The sequence below is a fragment of the Panulirus ornatus genome, chromosome 65, assembly GCF_036320965.1.
Source record: "Panulirus ornatus isolate Po-2019 chromosome 65, ASM3632096v1, whole genome shotgun sequence".
Taxonomy (NCBI): domain Eukaryota; kingdom Metazoa; phylum Arthropoda; class Malacostraca; order Decapoda; family Palinuridae; genus Panulirus; species Panulirus ornatus.
In genome coordinates, this window is record NC_092288.1 from 15,689,853 (window position 1) to 15,713,812 (window position 23,960).

The 23,960-nt window shown below is 40.7% G+C and overlaps 2 protein-coding genes across 2 annotated transcripts in view; both read right to left on the reverse strand.

Moving 5' to 3' along the window:
• The window catches only part of Nmnat (nicotinamide mononucleotide adenylyltransferase), a 217,627-nt gene that overhangs the window by 181,580 nt on the left and 12,087 nt on the right, over positions 1-23,960 (reverse strand). The window contains exons 4-5 of the mRNA XM_071657919.1: positions 23,926-23,960; positions 8,099-8,233 (exon numbers count right to left, since the gene is read on the reverse strand). The exon at positions 23,926-23,960 is cut by the window's right edge and continues 7 nt beyond it. Coding sequence (XP_071514020.1) covers positions 8,099-8,233; positions 23,926-23,960 — 170 coding nt within the window. The remainder of the gene's footprint in view (positions 1-8,098; positions 8,234-23,925) is intronic.
• Positions 1-23,960, reverse strand: part of LOC139746557 (prenylcysteine oxidase 1-like) — a 631,496-nt gene that overhangs the window by 66,285 nt on the left and 541,251 nt on the right. The gene's annotated exons all lie outside the window — the stretch shown is intronic.

The following is a 23,960-nucleotide window of genomic DNA, read 5'->3' on the forward strand; positions in this document are numbered from 1 at the left end:
TGCTTTTCTAAGTATTTCTCACATACATTCTTCAAAGCAAACACCTGATCCACACATCCTCTACCACTTCTGAAACCACACTGCTCTTCCCCAATCTGATGCTCTGTACATGCCTTCACCCTCTCAATCAATACTCTTCCATATAATTTCCAGGTATAAAATATGCACATACAAGAAATCATTTGGTAACCAAATTACTGCTATTATTTCGGCTTATAATGCAGGAGCAACACATTAAATCTTCAACTTTGCTGTCATTTATCATATAAACATTCTGCAAACTGATCAAATGAGTTGGTACATAAAATTGATATGCTGTACTGAAGAGTGACACATCATTACATAAATGTTGTATGCAGTTGTATCAGTGGTGTACTGAACAAAAATAATATAAACAAAATTCATGTCACTTGTACAAAACTAACATGTCTTCAACATCAGTTTGCCATTAATTCCTGACTTTGTTTTAACACTGATTCAACATATTTCTGCCTGTTGGGACTGAACTGAACATTCTTTGCAGTTAAGTTATTTAGCATTTTTGAAATATCTTTTGGCCTCTGGACCTTAAATCAGAAATGGATGATTTTTGGAACACTCCAGATTTTTCACAAGACATCTAAATCAAATAGATTCATTCTATCAACTTCATCTATTTCAGTGTGCTTTTGTAAATCAGGCACTTTCTCATGCCTCCAAGATAAAAAGATTAATTCCCAAAGAAACTGCACTAGCACATCTATGAACTGTCATTCTCATATATGACATCTACTCAACTAATGAATCACATTTTTGTCACCCTTGCAGACGGTGCCACGAAAAGTATGGAAATCCCATCAGAAGAAAATCAGAAACTACAAATAAAGACAATGTCTACCGGTAAGACATTGATACTGTAATAACACTGCTTTTTAATGGTGTAAATAAAAGGGATTACAGACTACTAGAAAGCAATGGACACTATCACATCTTTGAGGATCAATATAAAATACTCTGGAGTAATACTGTCTGATGATCTTAATCTTCAGCAAACATCATAAAGCAACAACTGACTAAAAAAGATAGCAAGGTAGATTTAACTGATCTTGAAGACAAAAAGGGCATCATCAAGTCACTAATACTCTACCAACTGAAAAATGACATTAACATCACCTCTGAGACAAAAATTGATGAATTAGAAAGTGTTGAAGTATTTTTCACAGCCAAAATTGATACAGACAAGTAACTGAACTACTGGAATGATAGAAAGCAATGTGGCTATTCTTACTAAAGAGCAGACAGACGAGTATCAAATTTCAAACTTGGAAAATCCTGAGAGGTATGGTCCCCAATTTACAATAAAAAGAATAGCTCCCTGTTGGGATGAAAGGCATGGGAGACTCAGTAAAATATTACTACTGAAATCAAAATGAGCAATAGGTATATTAACAGAAAACAGTTTAAACATCCAGGGTTCAAAATTATTTAATACACTGCCTGTAGCAATAAGAAACATAATGGAAATGCAAAAGAAGTGAAATTTAAAAAGAGCCAGGATAAGTGCAATTGACAGGATAAGATGTGGAGGTTACACTAGACAATGGGCTGAAGCCTCCAATAGCTTACCTGATCAAGCGATCAATGTGAACCAAGATCAAGGTATGTGGGGAACAAGACTTTAAAATTTTAAAATCATCAAAGGAGGACACAAAACATGGCATCCATGACCATTCTAAAAAACAAATATCAACTTACATGAAATTCCATCATTTTGTTGACAATTCAGGTCACAAATACAATACATTGCTATTCATTTTACTGCAAAGCGTTTTCTTTTTTTCAACAATGGTCTCATTCCCGAAATGCTTAAGATTTTTTATTTACTTGAGTTATGTCAAATAGATGAATTATGTATCAATATATTACTAAAAAGTCTATCAAAATATACCTTCTACGAGACCCAGGCAATACGTGGGAAGTATTTTCTCCCCGAGAGAAATGGCCCAACCCACCCCCATATCCATGTATATACATACACATCCACACACACAAATATACATACCTATATATCTGAATGTACACATATATATACATACACAGACACATACATATATACACATGCACACAATTCACACTGCCTTTATTCATTCCCATCGCCACCTTGCCACACATGGAATAACATCCCCCTCCCCCTCATGTGTGCGAGGTAGCGCTAGGAAAAGACAACAAAGGCCCCATCCATTCACACTCAGTCTCTAGCTGTCATGCAATAATGCCCGACATCACAGCTCCCTTTCCACATCCAGGCCCCACACAACTTTCCATGGTTTACCCCAAACGCTTCACATGCCCTGATTCAATACATTGACAGCACGTCGACCCCAGTATACCACATCGATCCAATTCACTCTATTCCTTGCCCGCCTTTCACCCTCCTGCACGTTCAGGCCCCGATCACTCAAAATCTTTTTCACTCTATCTTTCCACCTCCAATTTGGTCTCCCACTTCTCCTCGTTCCCTCCACCTCCGACACATATATCCTCTTGGTCAATCTTTCCTCACTCATTCTCTCCATGTGCCCAAACCATTTCAAAACACCCTCTTCTGCTCCCTCAACCACGCTCTTTTCATTTCCACACATCTCTCTTACCCTTACATTACATACTCGATCAAACCACCTCAAACCACATATTGTCCTCAAACATCTCATTTCCAGCACATCCACCCTCCTGCGCAATACTCTATCCATAGCCCATGCCTCGCAACCATACAACATTGTTGGAACCACTATTCCTTCAAACATACCCATTTTTGCTTCCCGAGATAATGTTCTCGACTTCCACACATTCTTCAAGGCTCCCAGGATTTTCGTCCCCTCCCCCATCCTATGATTCACTTCCGCTTCCATTGTTCCATCCGCTGCCAGCTCCACTCCCAGATATCTAAAACACTTTACTTCCTCCAGTTTTTCTCCATTCAAACTTACCTCCCAATTGACTTGACCCTCAACCCTACTGTACCTAATAACCTTGCTCTTATTCACATTTACTCTTAACTTTCTTCTTTCACACACTTTACCAAACTCAGTCACCAGCTTCTGCAGTTTCTCACATGAATCAGCCACCAGCACTGTATCATCAGCAAACAACTGACTCACTTCCCAAGCTCTCTCATCCCCCAACAGACTGCATACTTGCCCCTCTTTCCAAAACTCTTGCATTCACCTCCCTAACAACCCAATCCATAAACAAATTAAACAACCATGTAGACATCACACACCCCTGCCGCAAACCTACATTCACTGAGAACCAATCACTTTCCTCTCTTCCTACACGTACACATGGCTTACATCCTCGATAAAAACTTTTCACTGCTTTTAACAACTTGCCTCCCACACTATATATTCTTAGTACCTTCCACAGAGCATCTCTATCAACTCTATCATATACCTTCTCCAGATCCATAAATGCTACATACAAATCCATTTGCTTTTCTAAGTATTTCTCACATACATTCTTCAAAGCAAACACCTGATCCACACATCCTCTACCACTTCTGAAACCACACTGCTCTTCCCCAATCTGATGCTCTGTACATGCCTTCACCCTCTCAATCAATACCCTCCCATATAATTTACTAGAAATACTCAACAAACTTATACCTCTGTAATTTGAGCACTCACTCTTATCCCCTTTGCCTTTAAACAATGGCACAATGCACGTATTCTGCCAATCCTCAGGCACCTCACCATGAATCATACATACATTAAATAACCTTACCAACCAGTCAACAATACAGTCACCCTCTTTTTTAATAAATTCCACAGCAATACCATCCAAACCTGCTGCCTTGCCGGCTTCATCTTCCGCAAAGCTTTTACTACCTCTTCTCTGTTTACCAAATCATTTTCCCTAACCCTCTCACTTTGCACACCACCTCGACCAAAACACCCTATATCTGCCACTCTATCATCAAACACATTCAACAAACCTTCAAAATACTCACTCCATCTCCTTCTCACATCACTACTACTTGTTATCACCTCCCCATTAGCCCCCTTCACTGAAGTTCCCGTTTGCTCCCTTGTCTTACGCACTTTATTTACTTCCTTCCAAAACATCTTTTTATTCTCCCTAAAAGTTAATGATACTCTCTCACCCCAACTCCCATTTGCCCTCTTTTTCACCTCTTGCACCTTTCTCTCGACCTCCTGTCTTTCTTTTATACATCTCCCACTCATTTGCATTTTTTCCCTGCAAAAATCGTCCAAATGCCTCTCTCTTCTCTTTCACTAATAATCTTACTTCTTCATCCCACCACTCACTACCCTTTCTAATCTGCCCACCTCCCACGCTTCTCATGCCACAAGCATCTTCTGCGCAAGCCATCACTGCTTCCCTAAATAAATCCCATTCCTCCCCCACTCCCCTTACCTCCTTTGTTCTCACCTTTTTCCATTCTGTACTCAGTCTCTCCTGGTACTTCTTCACACAAGTCTCCTTCCCAAGCTCACTTACTCTCACCACCCTCTTCCCCCCAACATTCCCTCTTCTTTTCTGAAAACCCATACAAATCTTCACCTTCGCCTCCACAAGATAATGATCACATTGACATCCAAAAGTCTCTCTTTCGTGCGCCTGTCAATTAACACGTAATCCAATAACGCTCTCTGGCCATCTCTCCTACTTACATATGTATACTTATGTATATCTCGCTTTTTAAACCAGGTATTCCCAATCACCAGTCCTTTTTCAGCACATAAATCTACAAGCTCTTCACCATTTCCATTTACAATATTGAACACCCCATATATACCAATTATTCCCTCAACTGCCACATTACTCACCTTTGCATTCAAATCACCCATCACTATAACCTGGTCTTGTGCATCAAAACCACTAACACACTCATTCAGCTGCTCCCAAAACACTTGCCTCTCATGATCTTTCTTCTCATGACCAGGTGCATATGCACCATTAATCACCCATCTCTCTCCATCCACTTTCAGTGTTACCCATATTAATCTAGAATTTACTTTCTTACATTCTATCACATACTCACACAACTCCTGTTTCAGGAGTAGTGCTACTCCTTCCCTTGCTCTTGCCCTCTCACTAACCCCTGACTTTACTCCCAAGACATTCCTAAACCACTCTTCCCTTTTAACCTTGAGCTTCTTTTCACTATGAGCCAAAACATCCAGGTTCCTTTCCTCAAACATGCTACCTATCTCTCCTTTTTTCTCATCTTCGTTACATCCACAGACATTTAAACACCCCAATCTGAGCCTTCGAGGCGGATGAGCACTCCCCGCGTGACTCCTTCTTCTGTTTCCCCTTTTAGAAAGTTAAAATACAAGGAGGGGAGGGTTTCTAGCCCCCCGCTCCCATCCCCTTTAGTCACCTTCTACGACGCGTGAATATATATATATATATATATATATATATATATATATATATATATATATATATATATATAGTATGAAAAAAAAAAAAAAAAAATATATATATATATATATATATATATATATATATATATATATATATATATATATATATATATATATATATATATATTATCCCTGGGGATAGGGGAGAAAGAATACTTCCCACGTATTCCCTGCGTGTCGTACAAGGCGACTGAAAGGGGAGGGAGCGGGGGGCTGGAAATTCTCCCCTCTGGTTTTTTTTAATGTTCCAAAAGAAGGAACAGAGAAGGGGGCCAGGTGAGGGTATTCCCTCACAGGCCCAGTCCTCTGTTCTTAACGCTACCTTGCTAACACAGGAAATGGCGAATAGTTTGAAAGAAAAAGAAAGAAAGATATACATATATATATATCTTGGCGGAATGCGTGCATAGTGCCACTGTACAAAGGCAAAGGGGATAAGAGTGAGTGCTCAAATTACAGAGGTATAAGTTTGTTGAGTATTCCTGGGAAATTATATGGGAAGGTATTGACTGAGAGGGTGAAGGCATGTACAGAGCATCAGACTGGGGAAGAGCAGTGTGGTTTCAGAAGTGGTAGAGGATGTGTGGATCAGGTGTTTGCTTTGAAGAATGTATGTGAGAAATACTTAGAAAAGCAAATGGATTTGTATGTAGCACTTATGGATCTGGAGAAGGCATATGATAGAGTTGATAGAGATGCTGTCTGGAAGGTATTAAGAATATATGGTGTGGGAGGCAAGTTGTTAGAAGCCGTGAAAAGTTTTTATCGAGGATGTAAGGCATGTGTATGTGTAGGAAGAGAGGAAAGTGATTGGTTCTCAGTGAATGTAGGTTTGCGGCAGGGGTGTGTGATGTCTCCATGGTTGTTTAATTTGTTTATGGATTGGGTTGTTAGGGAGGTGAATGCAAGAGTTTTGGAAAGAGGGGCAAGTATAAAGTCTGTTGGGGATGAGAGAGCTTGGGAAGTGAGTTGTTGTTCGCTCATGATACAGCGCTAGTGGCTGATTCATGTGAGAAACTGCAGAAGCTGGTGACTGAGTTTGGTAAAGTGTGTGAAAGAAGAAAGTTAAGAGTAAATGTGAACAAGAGCAAGGTTATTAGGTACAGTGGGGTTGAGGGTCAAGTCAATTGGGAGGTAAGTTTAAATGGAGAAAAACTGGAGGAAGTAAAGTGTTTTAGATATCTGGGAGTGGATCTGACAGCGGATGGAAGCATGGAAGTGGAAGTGGATCATAGGGTGGGGGAGGGGGCGAAAATTTCTGGGAGCCTTGAAGAATGTGTGGAAGTCGAGAACATTATCTCGGAAAGCAAAAATGGGTATGTTTGAATGAATAGTGGTTCCAACAATGTTGTATGGTTGTGAGGCGTGAGCTATAGATAGAGTTGTGCGCAGGAGGATGGATGTGCTGGAAATGAGATGTTTGAGGACAATGTGTGGTGTGAGGTGGTTTGATCGAGTAAGTAACGTAAGGGTAAGAGAGGTGTGTGGAAATAAAAAGAGCGTGGTTGAGACAGCAGAAGAGGGTGTTTTGAAATGGTTTGGGCACATGGAGAGAATGAGTGATGAAAGATTGACCAAGAGGATATATGTGTCGGAGGTGGAGGGAACATATGTGTTGGAGGTGGAAAGATGGAGTGAAAAAGATTTTGTGTGATCGGGGCCTGAACATGCAGGAGGGTGAAAGGAGGGCAAGGAATAGAGTGAATTGGATCGATGTGGTATACCAGGGTTGACGTGCTATCAGTGGATTGAATCAGGGCATGTGAAGCGTCTGGGGTAAACCATGGAAAGCTGTGTAGGTATGTATATTTGCGTGTGTGGACGTATGTATATACATGTGTATGGGGGTGGGTTGGGCCATTTCTTTCGTCTGTTTCCTTGCGCTACCTCGCAAACGCGGGAGACAGCGGCAAAAAAAAAACAAAAAACATATATATATATATCTTTCTTTCATACTATTCGCCATTTCCTGCATTAGCGAGGTAGCATTAAGAACAGAGGACTGAGCCTTTGAGGGGATATCCTCACCTGGCCCCCTTCTCTGTTCCTTCTTTTGGAAAATTAAAAAAAACAAGGGGGAGAATTTCCAGCCCCCCCCCTTCCTCCCCTTTTAGTCACCTTCTACAACACACAGGAATACATGGAAAGTATTCTTTCTCCCCTATCCCCAGGGATAATATATATATGGTACTATAGAAATATACAGATATCTAATACCTAAACTGATTATGAATAGGAGAAAGATATTCTGTAGAAAATGGTGACAAAATTCATCTTTATGTAGAGAAAATGACTGCCTTAGAACTTAATAAAAATAGAAACAGCATAATGGGTAATATATGAAATTTTGTTTCTTTTTTGCATTAAAATTTTGTCTGCCCTCAGCTCAAAAAAATGTGAGAAGCGGTATCAGCCAAACCTTTTACCAAAAATGCCTCACAAAGCATGAAACCATCAATAAAATCTGAGCTGAAAAATTTTACTAAAACAAATAACTGATTTTTAAAAATAGCAGCAGCAGAAGTAAAAGCTTATGATGACATTCTGAACTGTAAAGAAAGAATAAGCTGTACTCTCTACAGCTAATTCATTACAGGCATATTCTACGATATTCTAGAATATAACATTCAATAAATAATCCCAAAAGTATATATTGACATATAACTGACCTGATGGTATTGAACAACTTCCCGTGTTGGTGTCCAATCATCCTGCTGTGTTTCCCACTCACTCACATGCACCCAGGATGATGAATTGAGGGCTAAACGCAGCATCTGAATGCGGTCACTGGAACTCACAAGCCCCTTTAAAATAGAAACAAATGAAACTCATAAATAGCAATGAAAAGTGGAGTGCAAAAATATTCTGTCATCAGAGATTATTCTTGATTAATCAAATTACAGAAGCCTGATCATCAGAGAGAGAATAGACCTTAAATATAAAAATACACAAGTAAAAATGCACTAATACCAGTGCCTATGGTCCTTCAACCCATTCACAGCCAGGTTTTGGGACAGCAACACCCAAAATAGCTTATAATATTATGACTGCAGGGTGCAGCTATAGAAACATCCTCTTAAATTTCGCATCTGAGGTAATTGCATTAAGAAAATGGTGACTATCTAAAAATAACAACACATAAAACGGAAGCCAAACAATGTGCCAATGTTGGAGAGAAAGTACGATATCCATTTGCTAGCAGACCATCTTTGGCCCCTCCTGGCCCATCTAAAGCCTGGGGCATAGAGAGTGTAAGGATTGCTGATATCCTGGATGCAACAGACTCTGATGAATTATGTGAAGTGAAGAAGAAACAGAGAGAAGTTAAAGAGGTAACAATGACAGGTCTGAATTTGAAAATCCAGGTGCCACACGCAGATGACAAAAATGGGCACACGAGATCAGTTGGCAATGACTGTCCATGCAATATTGAAAAATGAAATATAAACATGAATGTAATGAAAAATATATGTTAAACTCAAACTAAGACTCTGAAGAAAGAAATTAAACGCACAAACTCACAGCTTATCATAATAGGTTTTCCCAAAGCTGCCAGGAGATGGAAACAGTGTATAGTATTTATGAAATACTTAGAGCGTATCCCTTTATATTTTCTGGCAAATATACTTTTCCTCTATGGAGTCATTCATTCTATATTACACAAAAATACATACAAACAACTAGGACCTACATACATTAAGTAAATAAAAAAAAATGTCATCTGAAATAACTTTCCTTAAAAGGTCTCTAATCATTCCAATATGTATCAACAGTAAAATGTATTCAAGAAAAACAGATATTCAAACAAACTGACTTATGCTAATGCAACCACTAAAGAACATGTAATAGCCTAATGAAAACAAATAGAATGTAGAAAAGAAAAAGTAGTACACTCATGCATCTGGCAAGGACTGGAGAGCTACCACAAAAGGTTAAACACCCATCCCTTGCTTTATGCAGTGGTTATGTTCGGTGAAAACCATGCATAAAGAGAAATTGCATTCAGTAAACCAATAAACATACTGACAATAATGGGGTGTGTGCAGCAGCTTCGTGGTCAACACTGGTGGATTTTCCCATTACCTCCAATTTGTGTCGCTTCTGATATCAAATAACCTTATCTAGCCATTCTTCACTTGCTTGATATGGCTCTGGCTCAACTACAATGTCTTCTTTACATAAATGCTCATAAATCTTCATAGTTTTAGATACGAGCTGAAAGTTATGAAAGCTGCTTTTCTTCTTCATCTCATGAGAGCATTCTCTCCATCTTCTCTATATGTGGATCACCCTTGTGGTTACCTTAGCAAAATGTGAAGATGAGTGGACCACAGCACTTTGAATTTTCTCTGCATTCTTCAGATTGTAGATACACCCAGACTGTATGCACACCAAAGCAAAGCTGCCAACCTTGTCAAAGAAAAAAAAAAGAACAAACAAAACTTACAACTATGTACAATACTGGTTGAACTTTCAATACAGGATAATGGGATGTCCAGTCCTCAATCTGTTTTTATCTCCCTTTGTTTATCTACATGCAGATAGTCCACAACTGTTCACTTTAACGACAAAGTATCTAGTCAGTAGTGTTTCATTTTCAGTCTTCGAACTAAGTCAACAGAGGTTCTAATATTTGTTTGTCCACATATATTTATTTCTGGCTAGAGAGCTTTTTGTTAAATCATGGAAGAGAACCAGTAATTTCTTATCCATTTCCTTTACGTGATAATTTTGCACGACTTTTTGAAGCCTCAGGAGGGCCTGGCCTAGGAGTAGGACTAGCCTGCTTTCACAAGCTAAAGATATGATTGGATGGTAAGACCAACCCTGCAACAATTTGTGTGATCATTTCTGCAAAATGGTCAGAAACTGACCAATGTCTGACTGTTATTTTGTACACTGCATTAGAACTTGCGTGCATGATGAGAACACACACTATTTATTGAACAGCGCACCCGTGTAAACTTCCCATAGATTACATACACAATACAAGTACAACACATGAAGATAAGACCAAAATTTCAAAAAACATATTTTACTAAAAATTGTACTGCAGTACTTATCTAAAAAAAAAAAAAAATAAATAAATATGATTAAAACATAATGGTTGGCAGCTCTGCCAAAGCACTGACGCTCCCTCACCTGCATCAGTGCATCTTATGATTTCTAGCTTTGTTTCTAAAGTTATAAAGGTTCTCCTCCATTTAACTGCTGGTTCTGAAGTAGATGTAGCTAGATGCTTGGATGCCATATTAACAAACATAAATACTGCTGGTTTCAGGAAAATATCATTCACAGGTATAACCAAACTGTACAAGCATCAAAGATCTGCACCCAACAGTAGTAATTGCAAGACTGACCTGCTGGTGGGAACTTGGCATGCTCCATCCAAGACCCACCCTCACCCTACTTGCCATCCCTCACTGAAGTTTTTGCACATTTTCTACCAAGCACATCCACATAGTAACAAATTTTGACCTCATAAAAAGAGGAACTTGTAGAAGTAGGTTACTCATGTAATAGTGAAATTGCTTTTGTCAGTTGCTCAGAAAAACAGGAATGGGGAACCAGAGCATGTGAGGTGAGCGGGGTAAACTGTCAAAAGTTCTTTGGAACCTGGTTATGGATAGGAAGCTGTGGATTTGGTACACCAAACATGACACCTTGAGAAAGGATGTGAGCAGATGTGGAATTTCTTCATCTTTGCCTATTGCTACCTCACCAACCAGAAAAACAGTAGACGAATATGAAAATTTACATAAACATTTCCTGTGTGACGGGGTAGTGATGGGATTGGATGAAGGCAGCAAGTGTGAATATGTGTATCTGTATGTATGTATGTATATGTGAATATATATATGTACGGATATGTGCGTGTATGGGCGTATGTATATATATTATATTTTGCTTTGTCGCTGTCTCCCGCGTTTGCGAGGTAGCGCAAGGAAACAGATGAAAGAAATGGCCTAACCCACCAACATACACATGTATATACATACACGTCCACACACGCAAATATACATACCCATACATCTCAATGTACACATATATATATATATACACACACACACACACACATATATACACATGCACACAATTCACACAATCTGCCTTTATTCATTCCCATTACCACCTCGCCACACATGGTATAACATCCCCCTCCCTCTCTTGTGTGCGAGGTAGCGCTAGGTAAAGACAACAAAGGCCCCATCCATTCACACTCAGTCTCTAGCTGTCATGCAATAATGCCCAACATCACAACTCCCTTTCCACATCCAGGCCCCACACAACTTTCCATGGTTTACCCCAAACGCTTCACATGCCCTGATTCAATACATTGACAGCACGTCGACCCCAGTATACCACATTGATCCAATTCACTCTATTCCTTGCCTGCCTTTCACCCTCCTGCACGTTCAGGCCCCGATCACTCAAAATCTTTTTCACTCTATCTTTCCACCTCCAATTTGGTCTCCCACTTCTCCTCGTTCCCTCCACCTCCGACACATATATCCTCTTGGTCAATCTTTCCTCACTCATTCTCTCCATGTGCCCAAACCATTTCAAAACACCCTCTTCTGCTCTTTCAGCCACGCTCTTTTTATTTCCACACATCTCTCTTACCCTATTATTACTTACTCGATCAAACCACCTCAAACCACATATTGTCCTCAAACATCTCATTTCCAGCACATCCATCCTCCTGCGCACTACTCTATCCATAGCCAACGCCTCGCAACCATAAAACATTGTTGGAACCACTATTCCTTCAAACATACCCATTTTTGCTTTCCGAGATAATGTTCTCGACTTCCACACATTCTTCAACGCTCCCAGGATTTTCGCCACCCCCCCCACCCACCCAATGATTCACTTCCAATTCCATGGTTCCATCCGCTGCCAGATCCACTCCCAGATATCCAAAACACTTTACTTCCTTCAGTTTTTCTCCTTTCAAACTTACCTCCCAATAGACTTGACCCTCAACCTCACTGTGCCTAATAACCTTGCTCTTATTCACAATTCCTCTTAACTTTCTTCTTTCACACACTTTACCAAACTCAGTCACCAGCTTCTGCAGTTTCTCACATGAATCAGCCAACAGTGCTGTATCATCAGTGAACAACAACTGACTCACTTCCCAAGCCATCTCATCCACAACAGACTGCATACTTGCCCCTCTTTCCAAAACTCTTGCATTCACCTCCCTAACAACCCCATCCATAAACAAATTAAACAACCATGGAGACATCACACACCCCTGCCGCAAACATACATTCATTGGGAACCAATCACTTTCCTCTCTTCCCACATGTACACATGCCTTACATCCTTGATAAAAACTTTTCAATGCTTCTAACAACTTGCCTCCCACACCATATATTCTTAATACCTTCCACAGAGCATCTCTATCAACTCTATCATATGCCTTCTCCAGATCCATAAATGCTACATACAAATCCATTTGCTTTTCTAAGTATTTCTCACATACACTCTTCAAAGCAAACACCTGATCCACACATCCTCTACCACTTCTGAAACCACACTGCTCTTCCCCAATCTGATGCTCTGTACATGCCTTCACCCTCTCAATCAATACCCTCCCATATAATTTACCAGGAATACTCAACAAACTTATACCTCTGTAATTTGAGCACTCACTCTTATCCCCTTTGCCTTTATACAATGGCACTATGCATGCATTCCGCCAATCCTCAGGCACCTCACCATGAATCATACATACATTAAATAACCTTATCAACTAGTCAACAATACAGTCACCCCCTTTTTTAATAAATTCCACTGCAATGCCATCCAAAACCACAGCCTTGCCTTCTTTCATCTTCCGCAAAGCTTTTACTACCTCTTCTCTGTTTACCAAATCATTTTCCCTAACCCTCTCACTTTGCACACCACCTCGACCAAAACACCCTATATCTGCCACTCTATCATCAAACACATTCAACAAACCTACAGAATACTCACTCCATCTCCTTCTCACATCACCCTACTTGTTATCACCTCCCCATTAGCCCCCTTCACTGAAGTTCCCATTTGTTCCCTTGTCTTACGCATTTTATTTACCTCCTTCCAAAACATCTTTTTATTCTCCCTAAAATTTAATGATACTCTCTCACCCCAACTCTCATTTGCCCTCTTTTTCACCTCTTGCACCTTTCTCTTGACCTCCTGCCTCTTTCTTTTATACATCTCCCACTCATTTGCATCATTTTCCTGCAAAAATCGTCCAAAGGCCTCTCTCTTCTCTTTCACTAATACTCTTACTTCTTCATCCCACCACTCACAACCCTTTCTAATCTGCCCACCTTCCACCCTTCGCATGAAACAAGCATCTTTTGCGCAAGACATCACTGCTTCCATAAATACATCCCATTCCTCCCCCACTCCCCTTACCTCCTTTGTTCTCACCTTTTTCCATTCTGTATTCAGTCTCTCCTGGTACTTCCTCACACAAGTCTCCTTCCCAAGCTCACTTACTCTCACCACCATCTTCACCCCAACATTCTCTCTTCATTTCTGAAAACCCCTACAAATCTTCACCTTCGCCTTCACAAGATAATGATCAGACATCCCTCCAGTTGCACCTCTCAGCACATTAACATCCAAAAGTCTCTCTTTGCGTGCCTATCAATTATCATGTAATCCAATAATGCTTTCTGGCCATGTAATAATGCACCAAATAATGCATGTAATAATGCACCAAAACCACAGCTCCCTTTCCACATCCAAGCCCCACAGAACTTTCCATGGTTTACCCCAGACACTTCACATGCATTGGTTCCATCCATTGACAGCACATCGACCCTGGTATACCATATCGTTCCAGTTCACTCTATTCCTTGCACGCCTTTCACCCTCTTGCATATTCAGGCCCTGATCACTCAAAATCTTTTTCACTCCATCTTTCCACCTCCAATTTGGTCTCCCACTTCTCCTCGTTCCCTCCACCTCCGACACATATATCCTCTTGGTCAATCTTTCCTCACTCATTCTCTCCATGTGACCAAACCATTTCAAAACACCCTCTTCTGCTCTCTCAACCACACTCTATTTATTTCCACACATCTCTCTTACCCTTACATTACTTACTCGATAAAACCACCTCACACCACATATTGTCCTCAAACATCTCATTTCCAGCACATCCACCCTCCTGCGCACAACTCTATCCATAGCCCAAGCCTCATAACCATAAAACATTGTTGGAACCACTATTCCTTCAAACATACCCATTTTTGCTTTCCGAGATAATGTTCTCGACTTCCACACATTCTTCAAGGCTCCCAGAATTTTCGCCCCCTTCCCCACCCTATGAATAACTTCCACTTCCATGGTTCCATCCACTGCCAGATCCATTCCCAGATATCTAAAACACTTTACTTTCTCCAGTTTTTCTCCATTCAAACTTACCTCCCAATTGACTCAAGTTGACCCTCAACCTTACTGTACCTAATAACCTTGCTCTTATTCACATTTACTCTTAACTTTCTTCTTTCACACACTTTACCAAACTCAGTCACCAGCTTCTGCAGTTTCTCACATGAATCAGCCACCAGCGCTGTATCATCAGCAAACAACAACTGACTCACTTCCTAAGCTCTCTCATCCACAACAGACTGCATAATTGCCCCTCTTTCCAAAAAGTCTTGCATTCACCTCCCTAACAACCCCATCCATGAACAAATTAAACAACCATGTAGACATCACACACCCCTGCCGCAAACCTACATTCACTGAGAACCAATCACTTTCCTCTCTTCCTATACGTACACATGCCTTACATCCTCGATAAAAACTTTTCGCTGCTTCTAACAACTTGCCTCCCACACCATATATTCTTAATATCTTCCACGGAGCATCTCTATCAACTCTATCATATGCCTTCTCCAGATCCATAAATGCTACATACAGATCCATTTGCTTTTCTAAGTATTTCTCACATACATTCTTCAAACACCTGATCCACACATCCTCTACCACTTCTGAAACCACACTGCTCTTCCCCAGTCTGATGCTCTGTACATGCCTTCATCCTCTCAATCAATACCCTCCCATATAATTTACCAGGAATACTCAACAAACTTATACCTCTGTAATTTGAGCACTCACTCTTATCCCCTTTGCCTTTGTACAATGGCACTATGCAAGCATTCGCCAATCCTCAGGCACCTCACATGAGTCATACATACATTAAATAACCTTATCAACCAGTCAATGATACAGTCACACCCTTTTTTAATAAATTTCACTGCAATACCATCCAAACCTGCTGCCTTGCCGGCTTTCATCTTCCGCAAAGCTTTTACTACCTCTTCTCTGTTTACCAAATCATTTTCCCTAACCCTCTCACTTTGCACACCACCTCGACCAAAACACCCTATATCTGCCACTCTATCATCAACAACATTCAACAAACCTTCAACATACTCACTCCATCTCCTTCTCACATCACCACTACTTGTTATCACCTCCCCATTTGCGCCCTTCACTGAAGTTCCCATTTGCTCCTTTGTCTTACGCACTTTATTTACCTCCTTCCAGAACATCTTTTTATTCTCCCTAAAATTTAATGATACTCTCTCACCCCAACTCTCATTTGCCCTCTTTTTCACCTCTTGCACCTTTCTTTTGACCTCCTGTCTCTTTCTTTTATACATCTCCCACTCAATTGCATTTTTTCTCTGCAAAAATCGTCCAAATGCCTCTCTCTTCTCTTTCACTAATAATCTTACTTCTTCATCCCACTACTCACTACCCTTTCTAATCAACCCACCTCCCACTCTTCTCATGCCACAAGCATCTTTTGCACAATCTATCACTGATTCCCTAAATACATCCCATTCCTCCCCCACTCCCCTTACTTCCATTGTTCTCACCTTTTTCCATTCTGTACTCAGTCTCTCTTGATACTTCCTCACACAAGTCTCCTTTCCAAGCTCACTTACTCTCACCATGGGCTATGGATAGAGTTGTGCGCAGGAGGATGGATGTGCTGGAAATGAGATGCTTGAGGACAATGTGTGGTGTGAGGTGGTTTGATCGAGTAAGTAACGTAAGGGTAAAAGAGATGTGTGGAAATAAAAAGAGCGTGGTCGAGAGAGCAGAAGAGGGTGTTTTGAAATGGTTTGGGCACATAGAGAGAATGAGTGAGGAAAGATTGACCAAGAGGATATATGTGTCGGAGGTGGAGGGAACGAGGAGAAGTGGGAGACCAAATTGGAGGTGGAAAGATGGAGTGAAAAAGATTTTGTGTGATCGGGGCCTGAACATGCAGGAGGGTGAAAGGAGGGCAAGGAATAGAGTGAATTGGATCGATGTGGTACACCGGGGTTGACGTGCTGTCAGTGGATTGAATCAGGGCATGTGAAGCGTCTGGGGTAAACCATGGAAAGCTGTGTAGGTATGTATATTTGCGTGTGTGGACGTATGTATATACATGTGTATGGGGATGGGTTGGGCCATTTCTTTCGTCTGTTTCCTTGCGCTACCTCGCAAACGCGGGAGACAGCGACAAAGCAAAAAAAAAAAAAATATATATATATATATATATATATATATATATATATATATGGATTGCGCAAAAGATGCTTGTGGCATGAGAAGAGTGGGAGGTGGGTTGATTAGAAAGGGTAGTGAGTGGTGGGATGAAGAAGTAAGAGTATTAGTGAAAGAGAAGAGAGAGGCATTTGGACGATTTTTGCAGGGAAAAAATGCAATTGAGTGGGAGATGTATAAAAGAAAGAGACAGGAGGTCAAGAGAAAGGTGCAAGAGGTGAAAAAAAGGGCAAATGAGAGTTGGGGTGAGAGAGTATCATTAAATTTTAGGGAGAATAAAAAGATGTTCTGGAAGGAGGTAAATAAAGTGCGTAAGACAAGGGAGCAAATGGGAACTTCGGTGAAGGGCGCAAGTGGGGAGGTGATAACAAGTAGTGGTGATGTGAGAAGGAGATGGAGTGAGTATTTTGAAGGTTTGTTGAATGTGTTTGATGATAGAGTGGCAGATATAGGGTGTTTTGGTCGAGGTGGTGTGCAAAGTGAGAGGGTTAGGGAAAATGATTTGGTAAACAGAGAAGAGGTAGTGAAAAGCTTTGCGGAAGATGAAAGCCGGCAAGGCAGCGGGTTTGGATGGTATTGCAGTGGAATTTATTAAAAAAGGGGGTGACTGTATTGTTGACTGGTTGGTAAGGTTATTTAATGTATGTATGACTCATGGTGAGGTGCCTGAGGATTGGCAGAATGCGTGCATAGTGCCACTGTACAAAGGCAAAGGGGATAAGAGTGAGTGCTCAAATTACAGAGGTATAAGTTTGTTGAGTATTCCTGGTAAATTATATGGGAGGGTACTGATTGAGAGGGTGAAGGCATGTACAGAGCATCAGATTGGGGAAGAGCAGTGTGGTTTCAGAAGTGGTAGAGGATGTGTGGATCAGGTGTTTGCTTTGAAGAATGTATGTGAGAAATACTTAGAAAAGCAAATGGATTTGTATGTAGCATTTATGGATCTGGAGAAGGCATATGATAGAGTTGATAGAGATGCTCTGTGGAAGGTATTAAGAATATATGGTGTGGGTGGCAAGTTGTTAGAAGCAGTGAAAAGTTTTTATCGAGGATGTAAGGCATGAGTACGTGTAGGAAGAGAGGAAAGTGATTGGTTCTCAGTGAATGTAGGTTTGCGGCAGGGGTGTGTGATGTCTCCATGGTTGTTTAACTTGTTTATGGATGGGGTTGTTAGGGAGGTAAATGCAAGAGTTTTGGAAAGAGGGGCGAGTATGAAGTCTGTTGGGGATGAGAGAGCTTGGGAAGTGAGTCAGTTGTTGTTCGCTGATGATACAGCGCTGGTGGCTGATTCATGTGAGAAACTGCAGAAGCTGGTGACTGAGTTTGGAAAAGTGTGTGGAAGAAGAAAGTTAAGAGTAAATGTGAATAAGAGCAAGGTTATTAGGTACAGTAGGGTTGAGGGTCAAGTCAATTGGGAGGTGAGTTTGAATGGAGAAAAACTGGAGGAAGTGAAGTGTTTTAGATATCTGGGAGTGGATCTGGCAGCGGATGGAACCATGGAAGCGGAAGTGGATCATAGGGTGGGGGAGGGGGCGAAAATTCTGGGGGCCTTGAAGAATGTGTGGAAGTCGAGAACATTATCTCGGAAAGCAAAAATGGGTATGTTTGAAGGAATAGTGGTTCCAACAATGCTGTATGGTTGCGAGGCGTGGGCTATGGATAGAGTTGTGCGCAGGAGGATGGATGTGCTGGAAATGAGATGTTTGAGGACAATGTGTGGTGTGAGGTGGTTTGATCGAGTGAGTAACGTAAGGGTATGAGAGATGTGTGGAAATAAAAAGAGCGTGGTTGAGAGAGCAGAAGAGGGTGTTTTGAAGTGGTTTGGGCACATGGAGAGGATGAGTGAGGAAAGATTGACCAAGAGGATATATGTGTCGGAGGTGGAGGGAACAAGGAGAAGAGGGAGACCAAATTGGAGGTGGAAAGATGGAGTGAAAAAGATTTTGTGTGATCGGGGCCTGAACATGCAGGAGGGTGAAAGGAGGGCAAGGAATAGAGTGAATTGGAGCGATGTGGTATACCGGGGTTGACGTGCTGTCAGTGGATTGAAGCAGGGCATGTGAAGCGTCTGGGGTAAACCATGGAGAGCTGTGTAGGTATGTATATTTGCGTGTGTGGACGTATGTATATACATGTGTATGGGGGGGGGGGGGGCCATTTCTTTCGTCTGTTTCCTTGCGCTACCTCGCAAACGCGGGAGACAGCGACAAAGTATAAAAAAAAAAATATATATATATATATATATATATTCTATTAGTTATTCATGCACAAAAAATGTAGGTGGTTGGCAGCCAATGACCAGGGAGGTATATCACCAGTTCTACCCACCTGGGTATTGGAAAGTTTAGTAAAAGCTGCACAGAAAATCAGCACTTTAGTGGTTTGCCAAGTTGCACTCCTCTGACCCTGGAAGCTGTCTTTTATTTCTGTCTCACTTACACATGGACTACTGACATTCTGTCCACAAACATACAATCTTTCTTCATCATACATAACAAATGACAACACAACTCGCATAGCTCATTCTTTGTAACTCTAGATTTTCCTGAAGTGAGCACTAAGCAGTAGCCTTACCTTTTGGGAAAATGGTAAGAACAATAGATAGAAGCTGTTGGTAGGAAAATTTATGAATGAGCATTAAGGTGAAACATTAGACAGGATTACTCTGTAGGAACATTAGCCATGAGTAGGACATACAAGCAGTCAGCAGGAAGATTAGGTAAGGGCCTCAGCAAACACTGTGCTAGAATTGCCCCCTGCCAGTAGCCTGTTACGGGTGAGGCAAAAAGGCTGAGAAGTGGCATTGGAATTCACTATAGTCGCAGCACATGAGTCTAAAGGTTTCATTATCATACCCTGGCAACCTACAGTCCACAGTGCACCTGATTTCATGTATAATATGATACTCATCAGAAACAGTTGTCAGTTATTTGCATTGCTCAATATGCAGGCAGTAATGGTGAATGTGGTTAATTCATTCAGCTTTAAGTTTTGGAGAATAAATACACAAGCAGACAACTATTTCTGCTAATTCAAAATGTTGCTCTAACAAGAGAGAGAGAGAGAGAGAGAGAGAGAGAGAGAGAGAGAGAGAGAGAGAGAGAGAGAGAGAGAGAGAGAGCATGAGTGTGTGTGTGTGTGTGTGTAGCACAACATACAGTTATGGGTGTATGGAGCATAGTGCAGCAGGTATAGAATAAGAAGGCAAGTCCAGATATCAGCTGCAAACATTCAGCTTTTCTGCCTTCTCCTGCCATTCATCTGCTGTCAATTAATCTGCCACCAATAATAACCAACAATATTGCAATGTCACATATTTTGTGAATAATAATCCAGGAAATAAAGGTAAAAGGTAATCTATGCATTATGGTATGTCAGAATAAAAAGGTGATATTTTGGAATTAACATATAGTGACTCAGTTGGGAGCACTACTTTGGTCCATGGAGGACAGTGTTCAAGCCCTTTATAAATCATAATCAGCAACCTTAAAATTAACAATATAGCTGTCTGCGAGTATTCATCCTATGAAACTCAAAACCGACCATAACTGATGGTATTCATCATTACTGCCAGCATATTTGGCCATTCAAATAGTGACAACCGTTTCCTATGGGTATCATATTATACATGAAATTGAATGTACTGTGGACTCGTAGATTTCCAGGTCATAATAATGAAAGCTTCAGACTCATGCACTGCAACTAAAGTTATGGAGACTCTACTGCCATGGTCTGCCCCTTCAGGGAGCTCCAGTGGGGAACAGGCATCAGAGATATGGATATATATATATAGATAGACAGATAGAGAACTTTATTTACATGAATAAACCAACAAAACTTCTTTTGCGCTGAAAATATCTTTGTATCTCAAAACCGTTTCTTTTATCTTAAAACTAACTACAATGGTCAGCACCAACTAATGTCTTCTTTCCATATAACATATGTACACCTTTTTTAATGTCCTCTAGGTGAAATAGATTCATAATACTTTTTCTTGCTGTGGTGGCAAGCTTGCTACAGACAACTATGGATAATGGGTGTAAACAATTTGCAGCTAGGATTTTAAACAAAGGTTTATTTTTTTTTTTATTTTTTTTGCTTTGTAGCTGTCTCCCGCATTTGCGAGGTAGCGCAAGGAAACAGATGAAAGAAATGGCCCAACCCATCCCCATACACATGTATATACATACGTCCACACACGCAAATATACATACCTACACAGCTTTCCATGGTTTACCCCAGACGCTTCACATGCCCTGATTCAATCCACTGGCAGCACGTCAACCCCGGTATACCACATCGATCCAATTCACTCTATTCCTTGCCCTCCTTTCACCCTCCTGCATGTTTAGCCCCGATCACACAAAATCTTTTTCACTCCATCTTTCCACCTCCAATTTGGTCTCCCACTTCTCCTCGTTCCCTCCACCTCCGACACATATATCCTCTTGGTCAATCTTTCCTCACTCATTCTCTCCATGTGCCCAAACCATTTCAAAACACCCTCTTCTGCTCTCTCAACCACGCTCTTTTTATTTCCACACATCTCTCTTACCCTTACGTTACTTACTCGATCAAACCACCTCACACCACACATTGTCCTCAAACATCTCATTTCCAGCACATCCATCCTCCTGCACACAACTCTATCCATAGCCCATGCCTCGCAACCATACAACATTGTTGGAACCACTATTCCATCAAACATACCCATTTTTGCTTTCCGAGATAATGTTCTCGACTTCCACACATTCTTCAAGGATCCCAGGATTTTCGCCCCCTCCCCCACCCTATGATCCACTTCCGCTTCCATGGTTCCATCCGCTGCCAGATCCACTCCCAGATATCTAAAACACATTACTTCCTCCAGTTTTTCTCCATTCAAACATACCTCCCAATTGACTTGACCCTCAACCCTACTGTACCTAATAACCTTGCTCTTATTCACATTTACTCTTAACTTTCTTCTTTCACACACTTTACCAAACTCAGTTACCAGCTTCTGCACTTTCTCACATGAATCAGCCACCAGCGCTGTATCATCATCGAACAACAACTGACTCACTTCCTAAGCTCTCTCATCCACAACAGACTTCATACTTGCCCCTCTTTCCAAAGCTCTTGCATTTACCTCCCTAACAACCCCACCCATAAACAAATTAAACAACCATGGAGACATCACACACCCCTGCCGCAAACCTACATTCACTGAGAACCAATCACTTTCCTCTCTCCCTACACGTACACATGCCTTACATCCTCGATAAAAACTTTTCACTGCTTCTAACAAAGGTGAGAACCCATAATTCATCATGTGATGATGGGAGAAAGGCTATAATGTTCATCACAAGATGAAGAGAGCAGCTTAACCCTTAAACTGCACCTACTGAAAAATCTGGCTACCACTCTGCACAAATAACATGTGAAAAACTTATGTTCCTAAAACATTAAAAATATGCATGCAGAAGTATGAAAAATGGAAAAAAAAATCATCTGCCATGTTGCAGTGCTAAGTCTATGAATGCTGCACTTGGTACACAATTCAAGAGTGGCATGGAAATCTTGTCTCAGATGATATATATTGCAGTTGACTGTGCATGTACATATGATGTAAGCCACAGTTTACAGGTTAAGGGTTAAACATTCAGAATCTAATTTTTTGTCGTGACATGTCTTATGCGATGCACCTCTGGTCCTCCTCTCAGTTATTCTTATGAATCTTCTGTCATACCCCACTACATTTCCAATTTGACAATACTGGCTAAAGGTTTTGCTTTCTATAATTCCTTCCTTTGGATTTCCTGCTCATTTCTGTTCTCTAGTGCACAGCTTCCTTTCTATCTATTCCAATGCAGTAACCAATACAATCAATGATGATGTGCTCCCTCTTAACCTGTCAACAATTATGTCCCTTTCTGTTCTGTCCTATTACCTACCTTCTTTCTTTTCTTGAACATCTATCTAAATGGGGGAACAGTAACATGGTTAAATCTAACAAAGTAGGAATACAATTTCTACCTATATCCCTCACTCATTTCCTGTTATTCAAATTCCATGCACTATAATACAACCCTCTGATACCACGAATGTGGGGGGCAAACATGTACCTCTACTCTATCCTGGAAACCCTATATAAACAACTATCACAAATTATGCTTCCCATTAGCTGGTGTTGCTATAAAAATGCCAAAATCATATTTCTTTCAGGCAGCTATTCCTTATCAAAAGGGACCTCATTCTTACCAGCATAAAATACCGCACAAACATATGGGGTACTCTTCTAATTCTTCCTTTGCAGGAGTAAAATCAAAGGCTTCCTGCTTTACTAAGCCTACTGCTATCACCTCTCTTGAACCAAGCCTTTACATCTGCTGAAATGTTAGTTTTCTCTCTTTGTTTTACATCTATCATTTAAGCTACTGCCCTAATGAACTGTCTGTTGGTGTCCCAGTCATGAAGGCTGCTTCCTTGCACAGTTTTCCATGTGCAGATCAACCACAAAATGTTTACTGTTCTGATACACTCTCCTTACCTCAAACAGTGATGCTGAGGGATTCTCTTCCCTCATCAACATTTCCCTCTTCCCAAAACCATTCCACTTTCATTAGTCAGATATACATACACCTCAGAGGCTCATCTTAATTTCTAAATTTTATTTCTTATGCTCCTCACTTCTCCTTTTATCCGAAATGGCCATGATTGTGGCATGTTTTTGCCCACGCCATATCGGCTACTACAAAAACACATTTTCACCTTCTCAAGATCTTCCTCCATTTCTGATAAAAAGACCATACATTTTTCAAAATGAAAACAACTTGGTGAAATGCTAAATCATAAAATGTTTAACAAATAACAACATACCAAAATATTATTCATTGCCACCCTCCCCAACACATGAGAATGTCTCAACACTTACCTCCTTCCCATACTTGTCATGAACTGGAGACATTC